General features: G+C 37.6%; 1 protein-coding gene across 1 annotated transcript; it reads left to right on the top strand.

Moving 5' to 3' along the window:
* The first annotated feature begins 44 nt into the window (after positions 1–44).
* On the top strand, positions 45–25,172 carry LOC120526653 (chymosin-like). The gene is made up of 9 exons (XM_039749808.1): positions 45–100; positions 2,165–2,315; positions 8,367–8,484; positions 11,504–11,622; positions 17,336–17,535; positions 19,123–19,245; positions 19,392–19,536; positions 23,927–24,025; positions 25,023–25,172. Exons 1-9 carry the CDS (start codon positions 45–47, stop codon positions 25,170–25,172), a joined length of 1,161 nt encoding a protein of 386 aa, XP_039605742.1.
* The last annotated feature ends 1,857 nt before the right edge of the window (positions 25,173–27,029 follow it).

The following is a 27,029-nucleotide window of genomic DNA, read 5'->3' as shown; positions in this document are numbered from 1 at the left end:
CAACAAAATACAAGGGAATGAAAAGTGCACACCACACTTCCGAGATGAAGCGTGTGATCATCTTTGCTGTTCTCATGTCTCTGTCCCACAGCTTTGTGACGTAAGTAATTATAAATAAGGAAAAAATGTCTTCGCCATCTGCAGGCTATCGTAATTTACTGACATATGAGACTTTTATGTCAAATGCTTGAATGTTTCAGTCAAAATAGCATTTAGCTTGTCTACATTACATGTTACAATTGATTATTTACATATGTCTTTGCACATTAATAAACTTTATTCTGCACAGCACCATTCCGTATACTGAACTTACTTGCATATCTTTCATTTGAACCACTGGCATGTGATATGACTTCTTTAGGATCATATAGTAAAACAAGATTGAATCTTCCATAGTACAACCTTAATAACTTGGGGACATTGTCTTCATTAATCTGTTATTGTCTCCACTTGAGTAAATTCAGGGTCTCAAGGTGTTGTAGGTTAGCCCAGCAGCATTAGGTGTAAGTAACCAACCCAGAATGAGGCACACTCACACACACACACATGCACACACACACCCACACACACTCACACTTGTCACACAGGACTGATCCAGAGTCACCAGTTAACACACTGTCTCCATTCATTCTTCAACCATCATTCCATTTTCTTGTCACAGCACACTGGAGAGATTCCAAAGGATTAGAAAATGGCAAATATCATCCCATTATATAAAAAGGGTGACAGGGCAGATCCAAGCAACTATAGGCCAGTAAGCTTAACATGCATCACAGGAAAATTAATGGAAGTAATTATTAAGGATAAGATTGAGAAACACATGGCAAGGACAGGAGTTATTCTGAACAGTCAGCATCGGTTCAGAAGAGGGAGGTCGTGTTTTACTAACATGCTGGAATTCTATGAGGAGGCAACAAAAGGATACAAACAAAGTGGAGCTTATGATATTATTCATCTGGACTTTCAGAAAGCATTTGATAAGGTGCCACATGAGAGGTTGGGCATCAAATTAAAAGAAGTTGTAGTTCAGGGTGATGTTTTTAGATGGGTGCAGAATTCACTCAGACACAGGAAGCCGAGGGTGATTATGTGAGGGACCTCATCAGAATTGGCCAGTGTTAAGAGTGGCTTTCCACAGTGGTCAGTTCTAGGGCTGCTGCTATTTTTAATATATATTAATGATATAGATAGGAATATAAGTAACAAGATGGTTGTTTGCAGATATACCAAGATAGGTGTATTAGCAGATAATTTGGAATTCATTATATCATTGCAGAAGGACTTGGATAGCATACAGAATTGGGCAGATTTGTGACAGATGAAATGTATAAATACACAAAAATATATAAAAGTATTGCACATAAGTAAAAATGTTAGGTTTGAATACACAATGGGTGGTCAGAAAATCGAGAAGGATTTAGGAGTCATGATGAACTCTAAGCTATCGATTTCCCGACAGTGTTCAGAAGCCATTAAGAAGGCTAACAGAATGTTAGGATATATAGCACGATGTGTGGAGTACAAGTCCAAGGAGGTTATGCTCAACCTTCATAATGCACTGGTGAGGCCTCTTCTAGAGTACTGTGTGCAGTTTTGGTCTCTAGGCTAGAAAAGGACATACAAAGCAGCTAGAGAAAGGTCCAGAGAAGGGGTTGAATTATGAGGACTAGGCTGATTCCAGGGCTACAGGGGTTGAATTATGAGGAAAGATTAAAAATGAGTTTATCAGCTGAGCCTTTACAGTTTAAACAAAAGAAGATTAAGAGGTGACATGATTGAAGTGTTTTAAAATTATGAAGGGAATTAGCACAGTGGATCGAGGCTGTTATTGTAAAATGAGTTTATCAAGAACACGGGGAAACAGATGGAAATTTCTTAAGGGTAAATTTCGCACAAACATTAGGAAGTTTTGCTTTACAAAAGAATGATAGACACTTGGAATAAGCTACCAAAAAGTGTGGTAGACAGTAAGACTTTAGGAACTTTCAAAACTTGACTCAACGTTTTTTTGGAAGAAACAAGTGGATAGGACTCGTGAGCTTTGTTGGGCTGAATGGCCTGTTCTTGTCTAGAGTGTTCTAATGTTTTAATGAAATACAAATGTGCATAAGGCATTTCCAGTCCCTTATAAACTGTGCCTCTAGTCAAGTGTCTTTGATTTCAGGGTTAATCTGCACAAAGGGAGGTCTATCAGGGAGCGCCTTGCTGAAGATGGCTTACTTAACACTTTCCTGAAGGAGAACCATAAAAAAATCTCTAATAAGTACAGTCGCTCACTATCTGCCAGTAATGAGCCTCTTGTCAACTACATGGAAGTAAGCCTCTTTTTTTTTTCTTTTTTTCCAATTTATCTGTTTTGTACGGTGGTTTTGGATGCCCAACGTCCAAAAACTATCTTTACTGTTATTTAAATTTTATGTAGCTGCAAAAATGTGTGCAATCTCTAGATTTTATACTGTGTGAGTCTATTTGCTGTCAATAAAAAAGGAAAGAAACACAAGGAGAAACAAGTTCAAAAGTTTCTTAGGTATGTTTGCATCTAAAGCATGAAGCACCTATTGCGAAAGTCTGCGTCTGTTTGTCTGTCTGTCTGCATGAAACAACTTTTCCCCTGTGGACAAATTTTGATGAAATGTGGCACATTTATTCTTCATTGTCAAGACCATTCAGTTTTTGTTCAGATATCTCTGAAATACATGAAGTTTTAAAAAAATTCAAAATTTCCCATTGAAAAGCATTTGCGAATTTGTGAGCTTGTTCTGTGCGACTTCAACTAGGAATGAGATTACTGGTTCGATTTTACTTTGAGACTGGTTTCTTCAGCTTGTATATATTGTATATTTTCCTCTTTTACTCATCTGACAGCTGCTCTGATGCCCAATGCAAGTGGGTCAGATGTCGGGCAGAGCATACACAGAGCTTAGCAAAGTTAATTAAAAGAGTTCAAAAGAGTCACTTCTCTGGAAGTAAATGGAAGGGGAAAGCAATTATCTAAGCATACAAGACTGAATTGACCGAACAATATCACCTGTAGATTATTAGTATAAAGAACCAACATTAAATATCACCTGTAGATTATTAGTATAAAGAACCAACATTAGGAAAAGTGAAACTGCCATAACTGAAATAAACATAGGAAGGGTTTAGAAGTGGACAGTGCTGTTGAGATGTGGGGGGCTTCAGTGGCTTAAGCCCCTGATTTCTGATGCCCAGCTTTGATCTTTCAGTGCCAGATATACATGAAGAATTGTGGCAAGCCCCAGATCTTCTTGCCCATCATGTAACATTCATATTCCCATTATACAATAAATCAGTTCCTTTCCATGTTCTTATTTATTTATTTAATACTAACAAGTTACTGTGTGTTAACTAATATTACTAGCTACTTGGGGAACTTATTTCAGTTTCATAGGGTTTTTATTGTAGTATTGGTTATTTTGTATTAATAGATGTTTTACAATTTCTAATCATTGGATGCTACTCTTTTGGGTATACTTTTAAAAATGTTATGTTTAAGAAACCTGAACAACAGTTTGCCTCAGACCTTCCACCACTAGAACACATCAATCGATGCCATTTTTACATCAAATCAACTGAACTCGGCTGTGTATAAAAAGTTATCGAGCCTCCACAAACCTATTTGTGCTCCATTTTTAAATACTTTCTAAAGCACAGTTAAAAATCTTATCTTTAATGTTGTCTACTAACACATGTGATTCCATTCTTTTATTTTTATTACATTTGAATATGAATCATTGCTACAAAACCATTTAATAATAAAACTACTTCATGAGGAGGATTAAGGGTCAGAATCTTACTAGCAAGTGAAGCTGAACACAAAGAAGAAAAATTAACCTTGAACACAATCTTTAAAACTCTGCCCTATAGGCAGGTTGGCAAGTGGAAGTAAGGAGAAAAAAGAAAATCAAGCTAAAAAACAAGCACGTACAGTAAATGCATGATATAAAGTTCATCCATGCAAGAGTAAAACAAAAAGTGAAACTCTGTGATAAGATTATTGCACTTTTCTCAAATATACATTATACATTCTTTTATCGTAACTCTCTCTGTGCCTGGCAATATGCGATAAAGGGCTACAGTGCTTATATATACATTAAGTAGGACAAAGCAACATTTTCAGTGGACTCACAGATATTAGGCAGAGAGCGCCGCCTGCTGGGCAATTAAAAACATGTACATTATTTCTCATTTTAAATTTTGACTACAGTATACTTATTCATCTTTACATATTCTGAATTTTCTCAGAGCAATTCCAAAGTCATGCTAATTTTAATTTGATTTTGTTCAATTGTTTGTTTATTATTATTAATAATAATAATAGCTCCAGGGTCCTGCTTTTGATTCCTTTTTCGAGCACTCCCTAAGCAGGATTAGCATGTTCTCCCAACATCTGCCTGAACTTTTCTGTGGATATACAGATTTTCATCCTGTATTCCTGTATTACAATATGCTGTCACCATCAATGTAAACTACTTGGTGTTCTGGTGGTTTAAATACAGAGCTACTAATAGCAGACACTGATTTACGTGCTATTCATTGTAAACATTTCTTTCACAAATATTTGATCTTTTTAGGGAAATGTGAAATTAAGAAAAAAAAATAGCCAATACAGCCCATTTTTTACATTTTATCTGCAATTTCAAGCCCCCCAAATTGTTATTTCTCACATGTATGTTCTACAGACATATTTGGCAGTGATGATTGCACTAAGAAAATTGAAGTCATCTTATAGCTGATATTCATGTTGGTTTATCAGTTTGCATCTGTCTGATTTTGAGTTTTAAAGATTTAGGATAGATATCAGCACACAGTTTCTGAGTCACTTGCAAAATTAATTTGAACCGTTAAACAAACAAGCAAAAGAAAAAAAAAAGACAAAACTGAGACACGGCAGACTGAATGTAGTCTTATAGACTTCAGTGAAATAGAGAATACAAAGCAGTTTGTACGGATTTATTTAAATTCATTCTGCCAGCCATAACCCAGATTCCCCAATTCCTCCCAAATATGTACACCTGCATATAATTCCAAAAATTAGAAACAGGAATGCCACTGCATTGTACTAACATGTGGTTTGGATCAGCACATGCAGCCATTTGATTCCTGGATGCTCACTCCGTGGTAGAGAATTGCAAACTGCATTATACTAAATTTGAACCTTGTAAATGAAAATATTTATCACAATTTTTAAAGATATAAGGGTCTTGATGTGTATGTCACTCTTAAGATTCACACTTGACTTCTGCCAAGAAATTGCGTTGAAGAACTGTGATGATGTATGCTCTGTGGCCCTGCAGTTGGATATTTTTGGGTTATTATATTGTAATGTAAAGAAAAAAAAAGTTACATGACAGCCACCCTTACCAAAGTGCCAACTAAGGTGATTACCTCGTCACCTCAATGCACTTGCCGGCTAAGCTGACAGCCTGAGTTTGGCTAGACATACTATCTGGGAATGCTTAGCCCATCTAAATGATCCCCTGGAGGGGGGCCTGATGCAAAATACATTAGGGTAATTAGTGACCTCAAAATAGGTCTTGGCGAGCAAATGCGAATAAGACCTTTGGTTTTCATTCCAAAGTATTAGTGCATGGGACTTGCCTTGCACTGAATGCTATCTGGGTAGGGTTAGTTTCAAGAAAGAAAGAAAGAAAGAAATATAGATAGATAGACAGACAGACAGACAGACAGACAGACAGACAGATAGATAGATAGATAGATAGATAGATAGATAGATAGATAGATAGATAGATAGATAGATAGATAGATAGATAGATAATTATGTATTGAAACTGGACTAAACAACTGTGTTGACTGATGGATGAATAGGTTTGTATAGGGTAAAAAGATATATATTTATATTACAATAGCCATCACAGGGATGTAGCCTGGGGGTACCCTATAATGCTAGTGGTCCAAAAAATAAAACATAATACGCGAATAGTTTTCATAAAATACCACTTCTCTTTCATTAAAACATACAAGCTATACATATACATGTCAAAAACCTGAGTAGCCGCTGTAAATCAGCTTTTTTACTCATGACAGTAGTTTCGGAGAAACTGGTAGTTTTTCAGATTAGGGAGAAAGGAGCAATATAAATAGAACTGATTAGAATGCAGGACAGCTATTCCAAAAAAATCAATAATACAACTTTCATCTTGACTACGTGCCCTACAATACATTATTACCGTCATCTAATTAGCCAGCTCCATGGGTTGCAAAGAGTCGAGGACACCATTATTTAACGTCTGATAACATTTTGGTGGTTAATATCAGCTTGCTCCTATTATGACTCTGTGAGCTGATGAAATATGGTTATGTGTCCCTTGCAATTCAGAAAGAACATTGGAATATTAGAGTCAGGTGTACTAAATCAGGCTGATAATCATGATTGATAGAAGTGAATTGAATGCTATTTGCCATTCAGTCAGCCATTTTCCAACCCGCTATATACTAAAACAGGGTCATGGGGGCCTGCTGGAGCCAATCCCAGCCAACACATGGCGTAAGGCAGGGACAAATCCTGGGCAGGGAGCCAGCCCACTGTAGGGCACACACAAACACACCAAGCACACACTAGAGACAATTTATAGGATTGCTAATGCACCTAACCTGCATGTCTTTGAACTGTGGGAGGAAACCGGAGCACACCCGCGCAGACACAGAGAGAACATGCAAACTCGACACAGAGAAGACCCAGGAAGCAAACCCGGGTCTCCTTACTGCAAGACTGCAGCTCTACCACTGAGCCAAAATGCTGCACAATACTATTTGTACCAAAATTAAACAAATAAAAAGGTAATTATGAAATAAATAATTACATGATAAACGGCAATGATATATGTATAAATGAATAATTCAATTTTAAAAAACTGCAACAATGTATATAAACGTTTGATTGATTGATAAGATGACATTAAGAGAGACCTTTTGAAATAAATAATAAGCTTTGTTGAAATGTGCCATCGAAAAACGTCCCTCTCTATAAAATATAAAGAGTATTTAAAAATAAGGTAAATTTTAAATAAAACCTGCAAAGTCAAATTAAAAGTACACTATTAAAACTGAATAACAAGCTGATGTAATACTTCATAATAACAAATAGTATTAGAATTTAGCATTATCAAATACAATACTGTGTTCTGTTTGACAGTTATTTGAAAAGATTTATTTTTTAAGCAGTTCAGGTATAAACAAAATAATTAGCTGCCTTTTGCTTTGAAATGAACCCAATTTCATCCTGTTTAAAGAATTTCAATGGGAGATAAAGCTATGCACTGATAATAAATGTCAATGTTTGAATGGATCTGTTTTGCATCTCTTTATTTTTAACCTTTTCACAGATCCAGGGAATAATAAAACATATATTAAAAATGAACAAAATGGTAAACTAATTAAGAAGTCCAGTTTTTTGAAAAAAGAGCCCACCTCAATCAGGAGTATGGCTACACTCCTGCATCATGAAAACTTTCAATAATCTGTATGATTTTAATTTTCTCAACCAGATTCCAATAAATTATTTGTTTGAAGCTGATAGATCCATCCTCTTTGAGAGAGTTATCTTTGAAAGTTGGTTAAAATCAAAAAAGGGAAAACTGTAGCATCATTCCACAATAAATGAAGACTTGCACCAAGTAATAATATTAATATACTGTATACTAATTATTTTTAATATATTCATAAAAGTAAGCACAAAGTCTTAAGTCTTAAAAAAAAGTATGAACAGCTTCTAGGCATCACAAGGTTAAGCTGTTGCTCTTCAGGTGCATACCAAGGTTATTCTTGAGTTAAAGTAATTCTGTAAATTGGCCCAATTATAAAGCTTGCACCTTGATAGAGCATAAACTAGAACAACTAGAAAATTTCACAAGAAATTGACTACAATACTAGAAGAAACACCAAAACAAGCAGATAAAGGAAGAAGCCACAGAGAGATGCAAAAAGAAAGGTATTAATCAAGTTATGCATGGATGGGCAGGTAGAAGCACACAGCAGGAGGAACTGGTTAAATCTATTCTTCTACTTCACATGCAGGTAAGTCAAATAATATTACATTATCCTTTGACTGAGTTATGTTTTAATTAGCTTTAATTTGCTAATATATGTAAGAAGAACTGCTACACAACATACAGTTATAAAAACATACTAAATGTTAACAGTCAATCATCATAAACACAGCTTTTGGTGTGCATCTACTAACTAATTTTCTAAACTTATTTATTCCAGTTTATGGTCACTTGAAGCTTGGGACCGCCCAGAGTGGCCACAATGCAAGGACTAACCACTTGCTCTTTTCTACTTTTCACATAAACTCATTTCTTGACTTTCTTTATCTTTTGAAGGCCATCTACTATGGAAATATCTCCATTGGTACCCCACCCCAGACCTTCAGAGTTCTCTTTGACACTGGTTCATCAGATTTTTGGTTGCCTTCAGTTAATTGCCACAGCTTGGCTTGCAGTAAGAGCATCTCAGTTTCTGAATTATTTTCAAAAGTTGTAGATTTTGTGCTTCACAGTTTAATTGATTACAATTTAGCAGTCAGAGTAACCTGGTGGTGTAGTGTTTAGTCCTTGTACCTCACAGTCCCACATGACTGTGTTAAAAATGTTTATATTGAGGGCCATCTCTTGCATCAATTTTGCATCTGCATATAAAATTCAAGCAAATTAGGTGGCCAGCAACTCTAAATTTGGGTGCGTCTATGAGTATGCCATGACTCTTCATATACTGAGCCCTCATCCAGGGGGCAGGGCCCTGTGTTGTGCCCACCTCTTCCAAGGGAAAGTTTAAATCCCATGACCCCATTGTTTTGTCATAAGTGAACTAGAACTTAAAGAATTTAGAGCAAATTGGTGTACTATTATTATTATTATTATTATTAATATTACTTAAAATGCATAATGAAGATTTTGCTTCCTGAACACATTTGGGTGCATTTCGGCATGCCGATCACAAAAATCACCTTTACATTTTCCTATTGTACACTAAGTATACATATACTGTACAAAAACTACAACTGGAACATCTGCGGTGATCTGATAGTAGTGGCACTGTTACTAGGAATGCAGCTTCGATATACCAAGTGCTGTTGTTCCATTAAAGAGAACTGGTCACTCTGTAAGCATTTTGTTCCAGAGCAGAAAAGGTACATAAATAACTTGTTGACCCATATTTTTGCCTCTTCTTTATATAAAACTTGGAACGATGAAAAATTGTATGAAAGGGATTGAAGAATGAAGATGAAGAATTTTGATAATTGAGACAGACGTTTCCACAGATAGCTGATGTCAAGATTAAGGAAGGCATATTGGTTGGTGCACAAAACAGACGCATAATCAATGACAAGCAGATTAAACACTGATATTAAAGCAGGAAGATATCACTAGGAAGGCATTCGAGGATTTTTTTGAGAATTGTCTTGCCAACTACAGAGCACCAAACTACCTCCGGCTCGTCCAGCATGCTTCAACCATACGAAAGTATGAAGTGTAATATGTCGCTAAAGATTTATTTTCTGTATTCACACTTGGACCTCCTCCCTGCTAATCTTGGTGTATTTGTAATCGATGGAAAATCAGTATCAGTGTAAGTGGAATGCATTACTTCGCACCCTCCATAGTACAGAAACGACACTTATCAAAATTACTAACAACCTCCTTATGGCAGCAGATTCTGGTTTAATTACTATTCTCATCCTCCTTGATCTGAGTGCAGCCTTTGACACTATTTGTCATACTACTCTTCTCAATAGATTATCTTCAATTGGCATTACCCACATTTCACTAGATTGGTTCAGATCCTACCTCTCAGGCTGCACATTAGCTTCCACTGTTATGCTGATGACACCCAGCTCTATCTCACTAGCAATCCTACTTTTTCCTTTCCACCCTCCTCCCTTACTGATTGCATAGCAGAAATCAAATCCTGGTTTTCTTCAAATTTTCTTGAATTAAATGACAAAACTGAGGTTCTCTTTATTGCTACAAAATCAACAATTTTCAAAACTGATCATTTTTCATTTGTTATTGATAATTCCTCTGTCTCCCCTTCCCCACAGGTTAAGAGTCTGGGTTTCATCCTTGACAGGACTTTATGTTTTCAGTCTCACATCAATAACATCTGCTGGTCTGCATATTTCCACCTGTGTAACATTAATCGTATTCGCCCCTCCCTCATTCCCCACACCACTGCTATTCTTGTTCACAGCCTTGTCACTTCTTGTCTGGATTATTGTAATTCCCTTTTCTTTGGGCTTTCTCGGAAATCTCTTTATAACCTTCAACTGGTCCAGAATTCAGCTTCATTACTAGAACCCCCTCTATTCACCATAACACTCCTGTCTTGCAGCAGCTTCACTGGCTTCCTGTTAAGTTAAATTCTTCTGTCAACTTTTAAGGTTATTCACAGCCTTGCCTCTCCATATCTGTCTGACCTCCTCCATTGCCATTCCCTCCCGCACCCTTAGATCTTCTTCTTCTGTCCACTTGACTGTCCCCTTCGTCCATCTAACCACCATGAGGAGCAGAGCATTCAGTTGCTCTGCTCCCCAACTCTGGAACTCACTACCATCTGAACTTTCAAATCTAAATTTAAAACTCATTTGTTTAAGACTGCTTTTCTCTTTGATTACAATTGCTCGGTCTGATTTTAATTTTTGTATTTTATTTTTATTGATAATGTGTGTTTTATCTATTGTTCGGTGTCCTTGAGTGTTTAGAAAGACACCTATCAATAAATGAAATGTATTATCATTATTATTATTACTTCCTACTTGACTATTGTTGGACATTGAAGTGAGAAGCATCAGATGGTGAGTATAGCAAAAAAATCAACAGCAAAACATTTTTAGCTCAACTGAACTAATGCAATGTGTCAGCATCATTAAACAATTAAAAAATGCTAAACTCAATATAATTTTAATTTCAAATTTCTGCAAATATCTACACTATACAGCCAATACTGACTGCATTTCAACTCAGTTTGAAGTTGTAAACCATAGTAAGCAAAAGTTTTCAGGAAGCAAAACTTCACTGATGCCAGTGAAATTATTTGGTGAACATATTTTCTAAAGATCAGGACACTTGGATGACAAGTTTAGGATCATTTACAATTGTTCATAATTTATGTTTTAGGTTGAGTCACTGGCTAAAGGTTGTGGAGTGGCTGGTGTTGGGAACTCAACCAGCGGCTGCTGGTTTCCCTAATCCTAGCACAACAGATTAACTGCCATAAATACAGCTGTTTACAAAACTGAAAGAATTGACTAACCTATCAAGAATTCATTCATTCCAGTTTTTAATCATTTAATACCAAATATTTAAAATAAATAAATGATTAAATAAATAATACGATGATGGCTTCAGTTCAGTTTAGTTAAGACTGCAAGGTTGAGTAAGATACAGCAAATGTAAAACTGTTTGAATATTCATGAAGCTCTCATTACTCACTGTTACTGTTAACTGTTTCTTTTTCTTAGAAAACCATCAAACCTTCAATCCCAACAAATCATCTACTTTCCATAACCTGGGCACAAAATTCTCTCTTAATTATGAATCTGGCTCCATGGATGGATTTCTGGCTTATGATACATTAAGGGCAAGTATTACTCTTTTATTTAACACAAATTGCAGTTCATTGAATGAATTTCCTTTCAGTTGAAATGTGACAAACCTACGTAGGTGAGATATGGCTCACAGTACAAATATAGTAGAAATATTGATAATATTGCAAGACTTTCTTATTTGCAGTGTTGATGGACAGGTTGAAAGACTACATTAGACAGGAGTCCCAGTGGACTATGATGATTGCTGATGACATTATGATCTGTAGCGATAGTAGGGAGCAGGTTGAGGAGACCTTGGAGAGGTGGAGATATGCTCTAGAGAGGAGAGGAATGAAGGTCAGTAGGAACAAGACAGAATACATGTGTGTAAATGAGAGGGAGGTCAGTGGAATGGTGAGGATGCAGGGAGTAGAGTTGGCAAAGATGCATGAGTTAAAATACTTGGGATCAACAGTACAGAGTAACAGGGATTGTGGAAGAGAGGTGAAAAATAGAGTTCAGGAACGATGGAGTAGTCATAGAAGAGTGCTGGGTGTAATTTGTGACAGACGGGTATCAGCAAGAGTGAAAGGGAAGGTCTACAGGATGGTAGTGAGACCAGCTATGTACTGATGGCACTGACCAGAAAGCAGGAGGCAGAGCTGGAGGTGGCAGAGTTAAAAATGCTAAGATTTGCACTGTGTGTGATGAGGATGGACAGGATTAGCAATTAGTACATTAAAGGGTCAGCTCTGGTTGGACGGTTGGGAGACAAAGTCAGAGAGGCAAGATTGCATTGGTATGGACATGTGCAGAGGAGAGATGCTGGGTATATTGGGAAAAGGATGTTGAGGATAGAGCTGCCAGGCAAGAAGAGAAGAGGAAGGCCTAAGAGAAGGTTTATGGATGTGGTGAGAGAATACATGAAGGTGATGGGTGTAACAGAACAAGATGCAGAGGACAGAAAGATATGGAAGAAGATGATCTGCTGTGGCAACTCCTAATGGAATCACCTGAAAGAAGAGCAACAAGAAAAAGATTGAAGATATTGCAAGACAAATGTGTTTTTCATATAATTTAAAGTTAGACTTAAATTCATTCAAGATTATTTGGCTGTATTATAGGAAAAAGAAGTGACTCATCTGAGTGAACCCCATTTGTGGTGCAAGAGAAGAAACCTAGAGCAAAAGAGGCTTGCTTGTAGAAGAGTCATCGTCATTGTATTTCTCAGATGTAAATATTTCTTAATTCTGAATTCTACAAACAGATCATCAATTTAGCTAATTTTTCTGTCAAAGGAGACAGTGGTTACAAATGTAAAATACTGTATGTCTAAAAAAATGAAAAAGTGTCCATAGTGTGAACTGGAATACATACAATGGAGTGAAGAAAAGAAACCGTATCTGATGGTCGATTGGAATTTGACATGTTGCAGGGCTATAGTCTTCAGGCCTTTTCTGCTTGTTTATTCTGCTTGCTTTCTATAAGTCTCTCTCCATCTGGGCAAATCCCATGCATTTTATACACTCACATGTAAGACCCTTCTTATTATTTACTCACTTTACCTTTTAGGAATGCACATTCCATCTCAACAACAACGGATTCAAAACAAAAACCAATTGGATTGGGCATGATGCCATCACATGGAATCCTTACTCATACCTTGCCAGCTTAGTTTTTCCAATAATCGTATACCTGTATACTCGCAGATAATTTCTCCCATGGATAAGTCAGGACTTGATTTTACTGTATAATTTCTGGTATTTTATAATGTCAGTTATATAAATCAAATATGTAAAACTCATTATATTGGTCCAAGAGATTATGATATGCTAATTCCCGCCTGAGAGAGTAACCAGGGAGCACACTGCCTTGATTTTCTATGTTTGTGCGGCAATGCTCTATATTAGCGTGTGCTCCTAACCTCTCTCTTTCTATTGTGCCTACATGACCATACGGTAATACCCAAACTATTCCAAAGCAACGTTTGCACTGTTTTGTGTTTTTTGTATCTCACACCGTCATACACCTTTATCATAAGAGCATCCCTTATCTAAGATGAAGCATTTGATCAGAAGAAAATATGAAGCTAGTTTTAAATTAGATGTTGTTGAATTGGCGAAGGAAATTCGTAACTGCAACAAAATCCGATGTGTCTGAGAAAATGATGCGAGATTGGAGGAGGCAAGAAGATGTAAAAATGTAAAATTAAGTGTTGCATTTTTGAAAAGGTGTATAAATCGGGATCTGATTTTATGATTGATTTTTCAGGTTTCAAGACCCGAGTATATATGGTATGCTAACAGGCATATTTGCAGGATGGGGAAGGAAGCAGGTGTAACCAAGGATAATCCACATGAGCATTACTAGAATCTGTAAACCCTATATAGATGGCACCCAACTAGGAACAACTTGCAGATCTATGAAGCTTTCTTTTACAAACATTAACCAGCTCGTCACTTTACCATCCTCTCCTCCATTTTTTTATGTGTTTCCCAAACAAGACCAAGTACACGTTTTTGGGGTTAAAATGTCCATCTATTTGTAGTTTTGAGCCAGAAGAAATGTAACAAAGGCATTGGGTTTTCACATGGTGGGCCAATGCATGAGAACAGTACAGATAAGGTCTACCTTATGTTTTGATTTGCAACAGATATACCTGAAAGTGCACATGCAAGAGAAAAAGCACAAAAGAGAAGCTCATTCTACACACTTCAACACTGCAGGTTCATTCTGCTGCTGACAAATATCAATAATTCCTAAGTTGGCAGTCATAAGTGCACAGGCTAACACATACAAAAACACACAGTGCTGAATATAATGTTAAGTCCAACAAAAGGACAAAAATATAAAACTAAAACACATATTGATAAAATATGTAAAAATACACTGAGCCTACCACTACATGCAGCTAACAATGGAACTAAAATAACACAGTTGGTAAATTGAAAGCTTCATATTTAGCCATCAAAATATTACAGTACATGTAAAGTAAAACTTTATCAAGGCTGATGCATGTAATTGCAAAGCTATAACAGATATATGCATGGACCAGCAATGGGGTTCCCAGGATGAGGGATGGAGATAATTGGGGGTGATATAATGATGATTTAAAGGTAATTCACTCACATTTGATAATAAATTGCTACATGTCACAAATCTGCATTATCATCAGGATGTAAAATTACAACTGCTTCAGCACACAATGGATTTGAATGTCTAACAACAACAAACAGTAAAACTTTTTATTCACTCATAGCCTTAGTATTCTCCTTCTACTGTTTTCTGAACAAGAGGAACTTGACATGCACTGTTAGAAAAATGTCTTGCTTCATTTTTGTTTCATTACAATGTAGCTTTTGTTTTCTTCATTTCCTCTGTATTTTTCTTATGGTGTGTTCAAAATACCACAAAAGGCATATGAGTCTTGATCGGTATTGTGAACTTAATAACAATTTCAGTTGGACAATAGCTTTGTTTTTTTTTAAATACAAGAATTTTCCTTGATAAAAATGTAATGTAATTAGTTCATTTCAGATTTACTATCACATATAGACAATGCAATGGCTTTCCTTTTTGCATGCTTAGCCAGCATACACTCATTGTTATTGTCTTTGCTCGAAACTTGCTCTGTAGGTTATGTACAACTGTAAAGTCATCAATTATAATATGTAGAGATGAGCAAAACTATTTCAATGCTAAAATTTGGCATGCAATTTCATAATCACAAGGCTCAGTAATTTTTTTTTTCCATTTATCTAGATTTTTGGGGAGTATAAAGATAGGGACATTGCTCCTTAAGGGTTTGGCCACATCATTCACCCCTTTTGGACCAGTAAATTTCACAGAAAAGGGTCCTGATGAAAATAAAAGTGCATCTTTTGGAAATGCAGCATAGCTGAATACAACCCACGCTGAAATGAAAAGATGATTTCTTAAACAAAAGTGTGGTGAGACAATGGAATTGTTATACTAAGTGGCTGAGAAAGAGATGCTGAAGCTGTGATCTTCCTACTTAAACTATCTGCTGTGTCACTAGATTGGAAATGACATTAAGATGGGGGAAGAGACAGGGGTTTATATATCCAGATTATCATTCTTCCTGGATCAATAGCACAATTTTCACTGGTCGTGAGATGGGGTATAGTTCCCCAATTCTTTTAATGAAGCAAAACAAATTTAGTTTTGATTAAATCGCTGACTTATCTCTAATACTAGGCTAAATGTAGCTCTGTCTCCCCCTGATTCTGTGGTCTATGCACATTCAGAATGTAAAGCAGATGTGAAACCATCAAATTCACCATTAGAAGTCTTGTATTCAACAAGTCTAGCATCTGGATCTGCAGCAGTCAAGCAATTAAAAGCATAGTACATTGCTGTGCACTAAAACTCTTACTTTAATATACGGTGCTAAATAGTAATTTTTACTTAGTTAATATTTATGATGCAAACATAAACATTAAATATGTCTATATGTGTTACATTTCTCTATATATATAAAATCCAACATCTGTCTGTCTGTCCGCTTTTCACAAGAGAACTACTTAATGGATTTAGATTGTTTTTTTTATATGATTTGCTTGAACATTCTGGTTGATTTTGCGACTTCTGCCATTGTGCTAAGTATCCTAGTTCTCTAGCAGGAGTGATTTATTCACGCTAATCAGAGTCAGAAGCTGCGGGCCGAGGGGAGGGGGATGCGTAACATCAGGAGTGGGGAGCCGGGCGGGGCCCTCCTCATTCATGTGCCAGCCTAGGAGAATACCTTGCCTCTGCTTAGCAAGTGAACGAGAGAACTACTTAACGAAATTAGATCAGGTTTTTTTCTATAATTTGCGTGAACATTCTGGTTGATTTTGCAATTTCTGTCATCGCGCAAAGTATCATAGTTCTCTAGCAGGAGTGATTTATTCACGCTAATCAGAGTCAGAGGCTGCGGGCCGAGGGGAGGTGGAAGCGTAACATCTTTAGTGGGGAGCTGGGTGGGTGCCTCCTCACTCATGCACCAGCCTCTGTTCGAATCGGTCTACCTCTGGCCACATTTTGGAGCATACCTTACCTCTGCTTAGCTAGCTATACCTGTTTGTTTATTGATTTTTAAAGTTTGTTCTGCTTCAGTACTATGTTGGTGGAGCCGTGGGGTACAGCTAGTATATATATATATATATAAAATCCATCGTCTGCCTGTCTGTCTGTATGTCTGTCCACTTTTCACGAGAGAACTACTTAACGGATGTAGATCAAGTTTTTTTCTATAATTTGCTTGAACATTCCGGTTGATTTTGCGACTTCTCTCATTGCTCTAAGTTTCATAGTTTGCGTGTGGTACCGATTTATTTGCGCAAATCCAAGAGAGAGGCTGCAGGCCGAGGGGATGTAATATTTTACTACTACGTGGGTGGAACTGCGGGGGACAGCTAGTATAAAATATATATTATAAGAATTCATGTTGGGGCAAACCGGTCTGGATAGTGGAGTGGCCTATGCTGGCTGACCATTGCAAATTGTAAGGACAAGGGAGACAAAAACAGTTTTGGGCACCAGCAGCTGAGTTATCCAGTGCTCCATTCAATGGTATCTGTTTAAATCATCATCAAGATATCTCTAAATGATAGGTTGGCTTGTCATATGATGTCTCAGAAATCCAGCATCCTAACTTCATAACAGTTAGGCCAGAATAAAAATCACTACCTGATTATTTTAGCCTAGTGCTTTTGAAAACACCTTACTGATTTCTACAATAACACCAACATCTTCTGCTTGCAGGTGTCAGACATTGTTGTGACTGAGCAAGAGTTTGGACTGAGTACGTCAGAACCTGGATTTGCTTATTACTACTCTCCATTTGATGGCATCTTGGGGCTTGCATATCCTTCGATTTCTTCTTCTGGATCCACACCAGTGTTTGATAACATGTGCAATAGACATCTTGTGCCTCAGGACATCTTCTCTTTTTATTTAAGCAGGTCATAACATATTAATCATATTTCCTGAAACATGGAAATCATTAGAAATTTACCTCTTTGGCTTCTGTTGACTTGGAGGAGTCCTCTTCGCTTTCAGCCTCTTTTTGTTAACATCTCTTTCTTACCATGGTCCTCTTTATGCACACTCTTAAAAATAATGGTTCTAAAATGGCACTCTAGTGGGTTGTGTGACTCCTTGTAGCTCCTCTGCTGGACAAAGAACTAATGTATTATGAGAAAGGCTATTGGCACCTGAAATAGGCAGTGAGATGAGTCTGTATAGGTGGACAACAAAGAAACCTTTAATGTATAGTTGGCTACCTGGCAGGATACAACAGCCTGTGTTATTCTATACAGCAAGAGACCTTTTAAGTGATGAACCCATTGATGTTTCATAAAACGTATTATCTATTCATGGTTATTTATGGAATCTGTTATGGATCTAAATAAATAAAGGTTCTTTTAGGAACTTTCTAGGGTTTATTTGTTTATCTGGAGGGTTAATTTGAAAACCAAAAATAGTTCCCCTATGGTATCACACTAAAGAACCACTTTCTCAACTTTTATTTTTAAGTGTGTATATACTTTTGAGGTAACATATAAAATCAGAAGCATTGGGCCCTTCCTATCTGGCTTTTACTAGCTACTTTGGCATTCTATAGACTGGATTTGAACTCTGGCCTGTTTTTAGTTTGTTTTCTGTTGGACTATTCTCTTCCTGTCTGTGTATATTTTCTCCTTTTCCATGCACATCTACAAACATTGGCAGGTTAGATCAACTGCTGGCTATATGTTGTAATGCTGTGAGGGTGACTGCACCCAATGGTAGACTAACGTCCTGTCCAGGGTTCTTTCCTGCCTTGTTGTCAGTACTGCTGGGGAAAACTCTGGTAACTTTTGACCTTACATTTTTATTAAGCAGGTTTAGAAAATAGAATGGGCACTGGAGTATAATATATCAATATTCTATAATAGTTCAGTATTGATTTCTGAAAGTATTAATAGACATTCTTGACAAACACCAAATCTAAATATGAAAAGTTCTTTATGTTAAATTGTGTACTGTGTACACTGTGTATCACTGAGTCTTTCAAAAGTCGTAAAAGTGGTTTGTGGCTCAATGGAAAAGCAGCAAGGTTTAAATAGACATTACTTGCAGAATGCTTTGAATGCACAATAACTTTCAGTATTTCAGTGTGCAATACCCTTGTGGTTTCTTCATTACACATACAGTATGTAACATTAGAAGATAACATTTTAACGATTTAATTAAAGAATATAAGAATGTAACATTTTTAATGAAAATAACACTATGATCTGATGTTTCTGCCTTGCAGAACATTAAATCATTATGCATTAGTCAACAAAAACATCATTAATTATGAATTGTAACTTGGCTTGTGGATGCTTCTAGTACTTTCATGTTAGTTCTATAGGGTTATTTAGTTACTGTTATGTGTACAGAGTACAGTGAACATTTACATACATTTGCTAAATATTTAGTCGCTCCAGGCACTCAAGTATTATTTTCAAATTCAACTAACAGTGCTTAGAAAATGTAGCATATAAATGTTCTTTTTTTCATAGATTTCCATTTGCTGGCCCACCAGCTGTACTCACTTTTGGAGGAATTGATACAACTCGCTTCCAGGGGCCCATCCACTGGACACCTGTAACAAGTGAAACCTACTGGCAAATCCAGCTAGACAGGCAGGTCTTCTCTTGTAACCTTATGGTGATCTTTGCTCTGACACATAAGATTTCGGAGACATCATGGGTCACTGTTTGCCGCAAATATATATATATATATGTTTTTCTTGCTCTCATGGTTTGTTAATTTTGTCTGTTTCTCACAGTGTGAAAATCAATGGGGAAGTGGTTGCATGTAGGGATGGCTGTCAGGCCATCATTGACACTGGAACGTATGCAGTAACTGCCCCAGAAGATGCAATTTCAAACATTCAGAGGCTTTCAGGATTTTCCCTGGAGAATTCTGGCCTGGTAACATCTCATCTGCTTAATTTATAGTCAGAGTGTTTAGTTCATGAGCATTGCAATTAATGCAACTAATGAATTTATATTTTTAAGATGTAACATGTGCACCTCACTGGAGCTGTTATGTAAATCTATTCATAAATTTACCCTATAACAATTTTAAATGCTATATGTAAAGTATTATCTATCTATCTATCTATCTATCGTGGGAACCAGCCTTGACACAGACAGGCAGACACCGATGGTTCAAGCGCACGTTTATTCATATTTACAGTATTTACAACACCACACACAACCCAGTGCCCCTGCACCAAGCACCCTTAGTCCAGGCCTCTCCAATGTCCTGTCTTTACCACCTCCACTCCTCTCCTCCAGGCTTTGTCCTTTTCCGCCCGACTCTAGCTACTGAATGGAGGGAGGCAGCAACTTTTAAGTCCAACAAATGCTCCAGGTGCTTCCTGATGAGCTTCCAGCCACACTTCCTGGTGTGCACGAGCACCCAAATCCTTTTGCCAGCACCTCCTGGTGTGGTAGAAGTGCTGACGTCTAGGGCTTCTCAAGCATTCAGGTGCCCCCTGCCGGTGACCATGGGCCCCTATAGGATTGAGCTTCCATGCTCCGTTCCCGTGGCCCCCATACCAACCAGGGCGGTTGCCTTCTCATGGTCTGGAGGAGACGTAGTCCCTCTCCCAGTCCTTCCAGGTATCCCAGCTGGGTACCGCTCCCAGCCACTCGCCACACTATCTATCTATCTATCTATCTATCTATCTATCTATCTATCTATCTATCTATCTATCTATCTATCTATCTATCTACTGTATTAAATAAAAGTCATTAGCAGACTCTCTGTGAGGGTTTTCTCTGGAAACTCCATTTTTCTCCCACATTGCAAAGGCCATGTACTGTACATTAGCCTGACAGGTAACTCAGTATTGACCCAGTGTTTTACTGTTCATTTTGTACCTGTGTTGAGCTGGTTCCCTGCTCAGGGATGATTCCTTCCTTGACCCCATGTTACTAGAACAGGTATTTGTCTGCCCACAACCCTGATTTAGATCAGATACTGTAAATAGTTGAATGTTAGCTGACAATAAGTTTGAAACCTCCCCAGACATGTTATGTCAGGACCTGACAGAGGCATTGAGACTTACTCTATGTTATCCACTTGATTTGAGTCGGGAAAGGATGAAGAAAATTGAGTTCAGGAGCTCTCAGACACCTGAATAAACCTCTTTACTTAATATTTTTGCAAAATAAGAACGAAACAAGAAAAATTAATTCTGACTTTAAGTGAGCAGAACTGACACAGATGCTGATAAGGTTATCTCTAGGGGTAAATATTAGGGTGACAGTTTTGAAGGCAGCAAACAATCTCTCCTCTGTATATCACATATGAAAAAGTGTGTTTCAGACAGTGCTAGGGAATGTTAATTTTAAAAGTTACATTACTTTATACTTACAAAATAAGAAACCAAATATGTTATGGAGCTGCTTATTATAAAATGTAACATATTGCAAACATATTGCTACTTTTGGGTTCCTTATGAACACTTGCTTTTCAAAACTATGGGCACTATATAAGCAATGGCTCAGGTTAATATAACAATTTATAAAAAAAGAAGTCTGTCAGTTTGCAAATAAAATATAGTATTGCAAAACTATTGGCTGTGTTGTGCAGTAAATAATGCACCTTCTTTATCACTGCAGAGACTTGGGTTCAAATCCCAGACCAGTCAATGTGTCTGTGAGGTTTATAGGCCCATGCAGATTTTCCGCTCTTTAATGGTGCTGGTCCTGCTTCATGGTCCCTCTTCTTGTTTTAGGAGCTCTTCAACCCAACACCTTCTGTAATGTAACTGGATGAGCTGTGCAATGAGGACAAATCACCCTGAGCAAGGGGATGGTATAAAAAGTATTCAGTACTTTTATTAAAAAATAAATCAAAACCAAAAAGTGTCCAAAGTGCAGTGCTTCAAAGTTAATAAATAAATAATCCATAAAAATCTGAAATGGGTGGAGGTTAAAAAACCAATAAATATTCCCATTAAAACGAGGTTAAAATCAATAGGTTGGAAGCAGTCCCTTTTTTAAAAACCCATTGCTTTCTCCTCGCAACTGGCAGCTCCCCTGCTTTTCCCATACGGACCTTGCAACAGGGGAGTTGCCGTATCTGAAGGTGCAGCTGAGTTTCCTTCTGGTCAGGTAGCGTTCTGTCCTCTGGTTACATACAACTCACTCGCCAGACTGAGACTTGAGTCCCCAGCAACCAGGGCACTCACACTAGGGCTTTCCATCCCAAGCCACCTCGACTCCCGCTGCCTTCTCGGCCTTATGCCTTACTCCTGGTCACTCCAGCTCCTCAGAACCGCTCAGCTGGAGTGGCCACTTCCAACTGACCCCACAAAATGTTGGCCAAGCATTCCTTCTATGTCTCTACTCCCAGCTGCCTGCATTTACCAATGAGCCTGCTCTCTCTCGCTCGCTCGCTCCCTCCCGCTCTCTGTGCCTCCTGCCTCCTTCGACTTCCTCTAACATCTGCTCTCTTATCTTGCTTGTTCTTTTTCTCCTGATCTTTTGTGCCGGCCCGTACTTATATGGCTCTGTGGGCACAGTGTCTCAATCATGCACCGCAGAAAGCCAATGAAGCAATTGAGAACAATCGCACCTTCTCATGCAGGTGCATCTCTCCCCAATTACCTCATCTTCCTACGGCTATGCAAGCATGCCCACAGAGACTGACATGGTCAGTGGATTATTTATTAAAACTGGCCTTTTGTTTGGAGTCACGGACCTGCTATACTGCACGCTCACATCCCAAAGATCGCCAGTCTCCGTGTTAAGTTAATTGTCTGAATTCAGCAATTGGTGAGCTGATTCATGTAAAATTGAATTTGCAGTGAATCTGTTTTTTCTCTTTCACAAAAATTGGCAAAACAAATGACATTTCGCTTCCTTCAAAATCCAAACCATTGACAAAAGAAGAAAGGTGACTATTTCCTGTCTGGAAGTGTTTTCATTCTTTAATTCAGCATGTGTCATTCATTGTTTAAATAAAGGTCACTAGTGAAAAAAAAATAGCTGGCCTCATTTCCTCTCTGGCTGTAGAAATTTTTGTAGCTGTGAGATATGTGTTGTGTTTGTACTAGTAACACAATGCTCACTTTGCCACTTATGGTAATAGTCTCGGCGATCACAATCCAGAAGATGCATCAAACACAGATACTCAAAGCTCCTCAGTGCAAGTAGCGTAATAGCCGTTATCTGCAGAAATCAAGCAAAAGCAAAGAAGGATTGCAACCTTCCATACAATGAGTTGTCCTGTGGAGAAAACACAGCAAAGTGGACATTGGTGCATTTTGGTGTGCCTTTGTTTGGAAAGTATTGAGCATGTCACATTTAAAAAAAAAATGTACTGCACCTCTGCAGTGATATGAATGAGAGGCAGAAGCAGAATTGATTTTACATGTATGCAAATGATTACTTGTCTTAGACAACTGTGGAAAAAAAACAGATAAACACAGAAGTGTACATGAGATTTTGGAGAAATTAATTGCTTTCTTCCACAAAAAGTTTAAAACCTTCACTTTTTTAGTGAGTTTTGTCATTCACAATCTGCACTGAAACAATTTAAGCGTTAATTTTGCAAAATTGTATGTGAACTGTAAGTCGCTAGCTGCATATACATATAATAGAATGAATTACCACATTTAGTATAAAAATTGTTGCTGCCAAGTTAAGATACATGTGTTCTGAGATTTTTCAGGTAAGGATGCCAGAAGTTTCAAAAAATGCTAAATGGCCTGTATTTGATATAGCGCCTAACTAGAGTTCAAGAACCCCCCTAGGCGCTTTACAACACAACAGTCATTCACCCATTCACACGTTGGTGATAAGCTACTATGTAGCCACAGCTGCCCTGGGGCACACTGACAGAAGTGAGGCTGCCGAACACTGGCGCCACCAATCCTTCCGACCACCACCAGCAGGCAAGGTAGGTTAAGTGTCTTGCCCAAGGACACAACAGCTGCATTCTTATGCCGGGAGCCAGGATCAAACCTGCGACCCTCCGATTGCTGGACAACCCGCTCTACCGACTGAGCTACTGCTGCCCTTAAAGATAAGGTAAGTAGGTATATTCACTAATCTTGGAGCCCAGGATTGGCAACATGTTGTATGTTGATTAGCACATACAACATGAATATTTCACTGTATTCTGACCTTATAAATGTATAAATCTGTTGTTACCGGAATAAACACTACAAGGTGTTGCAATTAGCAAAACAGGTTAAAAAAGGGAAAGCTAGATGGTGACTTTTGGTAGTCACAAGAAGAGGTTGTGCTCAAGATGTCAACCTTTCTAATCCTGCAATCTTTCTTTGTTCTTATGTTTTTATAGTATGTAGTGAATTGTGGTGACCTTTTCAAGATGCCTGATTTGGTGATCACAATCAGTGGAGTGGATTTCATCTTAGCTCCATATGCCTATACCCAGCCGGTGAGTTAAAATACACAAATTCTTTCAAACGTTTCAGACAAATAACAAAGAAAAAAAAAAAACTGTAATAACTTTGCAGTGATGCAATTATGGTCCCCCGTGACCCTGTTGTTAGGATATGGCGGGTTGGATAATGGATGGATGGGACAATTATGGTTATAAGCATGTTGATTTACTTCTTCTGTTTTCGTCTGCTCCTGTTAGGGGTCGCCAAAGCAGATCATCTTTTTCCATATCTTTCTGTCCTCTTCTGTCCATCACCTGCATGTCCTCTCTCACCACATCCATAATACTCCTCTTAGACCTTCCTCTTTCCCTCTGGTCTGGCAGCTCTATCCTTAGCATCATTTTCCCAATATACCATCTCTCCTCTGCATATGTCCAAACCAATGCAATCTTGCCTCTCTGATTTTGTCTCCAAACTATCCAACCTAACTTGACCCTCTAATGTACTTATTCTTAATTCTGTTCATCCTCATCACACCCATTGCAAATCTTAGCATCTTTAACTCTGCCACCTTCAGCTCTGTCTCCTGTTTTTTGGTCAGTTTCACCGTCTCCAACCCATATGACATAGCTGGTCTCACTACCGTCCTGTATTTCTTCCCTTTCACTCTTGCTAATAACCGTCTTTCTCAAATTTATCCTGACACTCTTCTCTACCCATTCCACCCTTCCTGCACTCTTTTTTCCTCTTCCACAACCCCTGTTACTCTGTACTGTTGATCCCAAGTATTTAAACTCATCCACCTTTGCCAACTCTACTCCCTGCATCCTCACCATTCCACTGACCTCCCTCTCATTCACACACAGGTATTCTGTGTGTATTCTGCTACCAACCTTCATTCTTTTCCTCTCTAGAGCATATCTCCACCTCTCCAGGGTCTCCTCAACCTGCTCTCTACTCTTGTTACAGATCAAAAAGTAAAAAAAAAAAAAAAAGACGAAATAGAGAAATAAAACAAATGGGAGCTGAAACTTTTATTTTGCTTGGCAGATCAATGGGGAAATGTGCATGAGTGCCCTGGAGAGTGACTCGCTGTGGACGCTGGGAGAAGTCTTCCTAAAGGAATACTACAGCATCTTCGACAGGAGCAACAATAGAGTGGGTCTAGCAAAATCTGTACAGCTTTTTAATGCTAAATGAAAGCTGGAAATTGCTAGACCAGAATTAGATTAAGCTTGTCTACAATGAAAGGAAAGTAATTTGTGATGTTCATTTAGAGAATAACAATAATAATAAACTGGAATTATAAATTGCTACTTTTCAGATGTTTAAGCTTTTCATATGATAAGTAGACAACAGTTTCTTTTCTTTTGTGCTCAAAAAAACATACCCATTCCTTTATTTTGTTTTGCAATGACAATTTTCTTTATATCATAAAGGAAAAAAACATAATAAAGAACATTAAAATAAAGTCATATATACGTTACTAACAGTATATTAATTCAGAAAGCACAGAACCATCAAATTGCAAAAAGGTGGTAAGGTAATTGTAGCTCTGCAGTTGTATTGTTGATAAAGGTTATTTTTTTTGTAATACCATATAAAAGACTTTCAATATTCCATAATAAAACATATCACACAGTATCTCTAAAGACAAAACATGCTAAGAATAAATTAGAAACATCCAGGTAAAGGTACATTTGAAGGAAAAAAGGAACCTTACACAGAACGTAGCTGGTAAAAATATAAAAATGGCTGGTCACAGATTGAGAATATTCCCAGAAAATGTGAATAAACATTCCTGGGCATTATCTGGGAAAAGCTTGCAGTATGGGCTTGAATTTAAGACCATGGCTCAGTGTTTATGAGGAATTTGGTATACTTGCTAGACAAATCAAACCTGGAAGTGTTGTGAGCTAATATTATTACATGAAATACAGTAGTTATATTTGTAAAGATGGAAGGGGAAAGAAGAAGGAATAGATTTTATTGGTAGAGGGAAGTATAAAGGCTTCTGGAGAATGGTATAAAGGTTTGCCACTTGTTTCAAGTCAGTAGTTAGTTTTCTCAAAAAGGGTATATATGGGAAATTGTGGAGAGGAATGGATAATAGGATGCCAAATGCTGTGTGAGCAGTCCTCAGACGAAGATAGAAAGATAGGAAGGAACAGAGCCCAAAGTTTTCAAATGTGTTTCCTAACACTTTAATGCTTTTATCAGTCCTGGGTGAGAGGGATGTTCGTGGCCTTGAAATGGGTTGTGGAAGATTAGTGTCTGTGTATGCCATTTGGGGCAAGAGAAGTGCTTTTATTGTTTTACAGTAGATTTTTCAGTGAATATTGGATTATCAGGTTAAGTGAGGAGGGCTGTGTTGTCAATTTGAGATTTTAGAAAGGGAGTACAGAGGTTGACCTACATGAAATGGAATTTTTATCCATAACAGCCCAAGAAGGAAGGGGTTGGGAGTGGAAATAGCCAGTGTCAAGCTGGTTTTAAGGTGAATGCGGAATGATAAAGTTCCACACTCGGAAGAGGTACCAGTTAAAATGTGGTATCTGATATCTGATATTTCCTTATGTATTGAAGATATTTTCAATATTTTGCCAAAAAAAAGGGCCAGGAAACATTGTGCTTGTAAGATGATTGTGAATAGCTACACTGATTTTCAGTCTTGATCAGAAAAGTAACAGGAGGGAGGTAACAGTTTGCTAGTGAGTCTTGAAGTGCTTTCTGTGTTTTGTTATAATTAGGAAAGGCAGTTTTAGACAGGAAGAGGAAGATCAATATCTAAATATTTCAATGATTTAGTTACAAGAATAGAGGGAAGAGGGTACAATTGAAATGTGACAGAGAGGATGATATCATCATAAAGAGAAACCATTTAGGGGTGCCTTGGTTAAGATTGGAACAAAAAGAATATGTTCAGACAACAATTACACAAAACCCTACAAAATCACATTGAACAGTTTGCCCTCTGTCTCCCTAGATTCGGAGAGAATGAGGGATGTTTCAGTTGGTTTAATCCACTGCTACGGGGGAAGAATGTAAAGTTTTAAT

Source organism: Polypterus senegalus, chromosome 3 (assembly GCF_016835505.1).
Source record: "Polypterus senegalus isolate Bchr_013 chromosome 3, ASM1683550v1, whole genome shotgun sequence".
Lineage (NCBI taxonomy): Eukaryota > Metazoa > Chordata > Cladistia > Polypteriformes > Polypteridae > Polypterus > Polypterus senegalus.
Note: the sequence above shows the minus strand (reverse complement) of the source record. Positions and strands in the feature narration are given on the sequence as shown.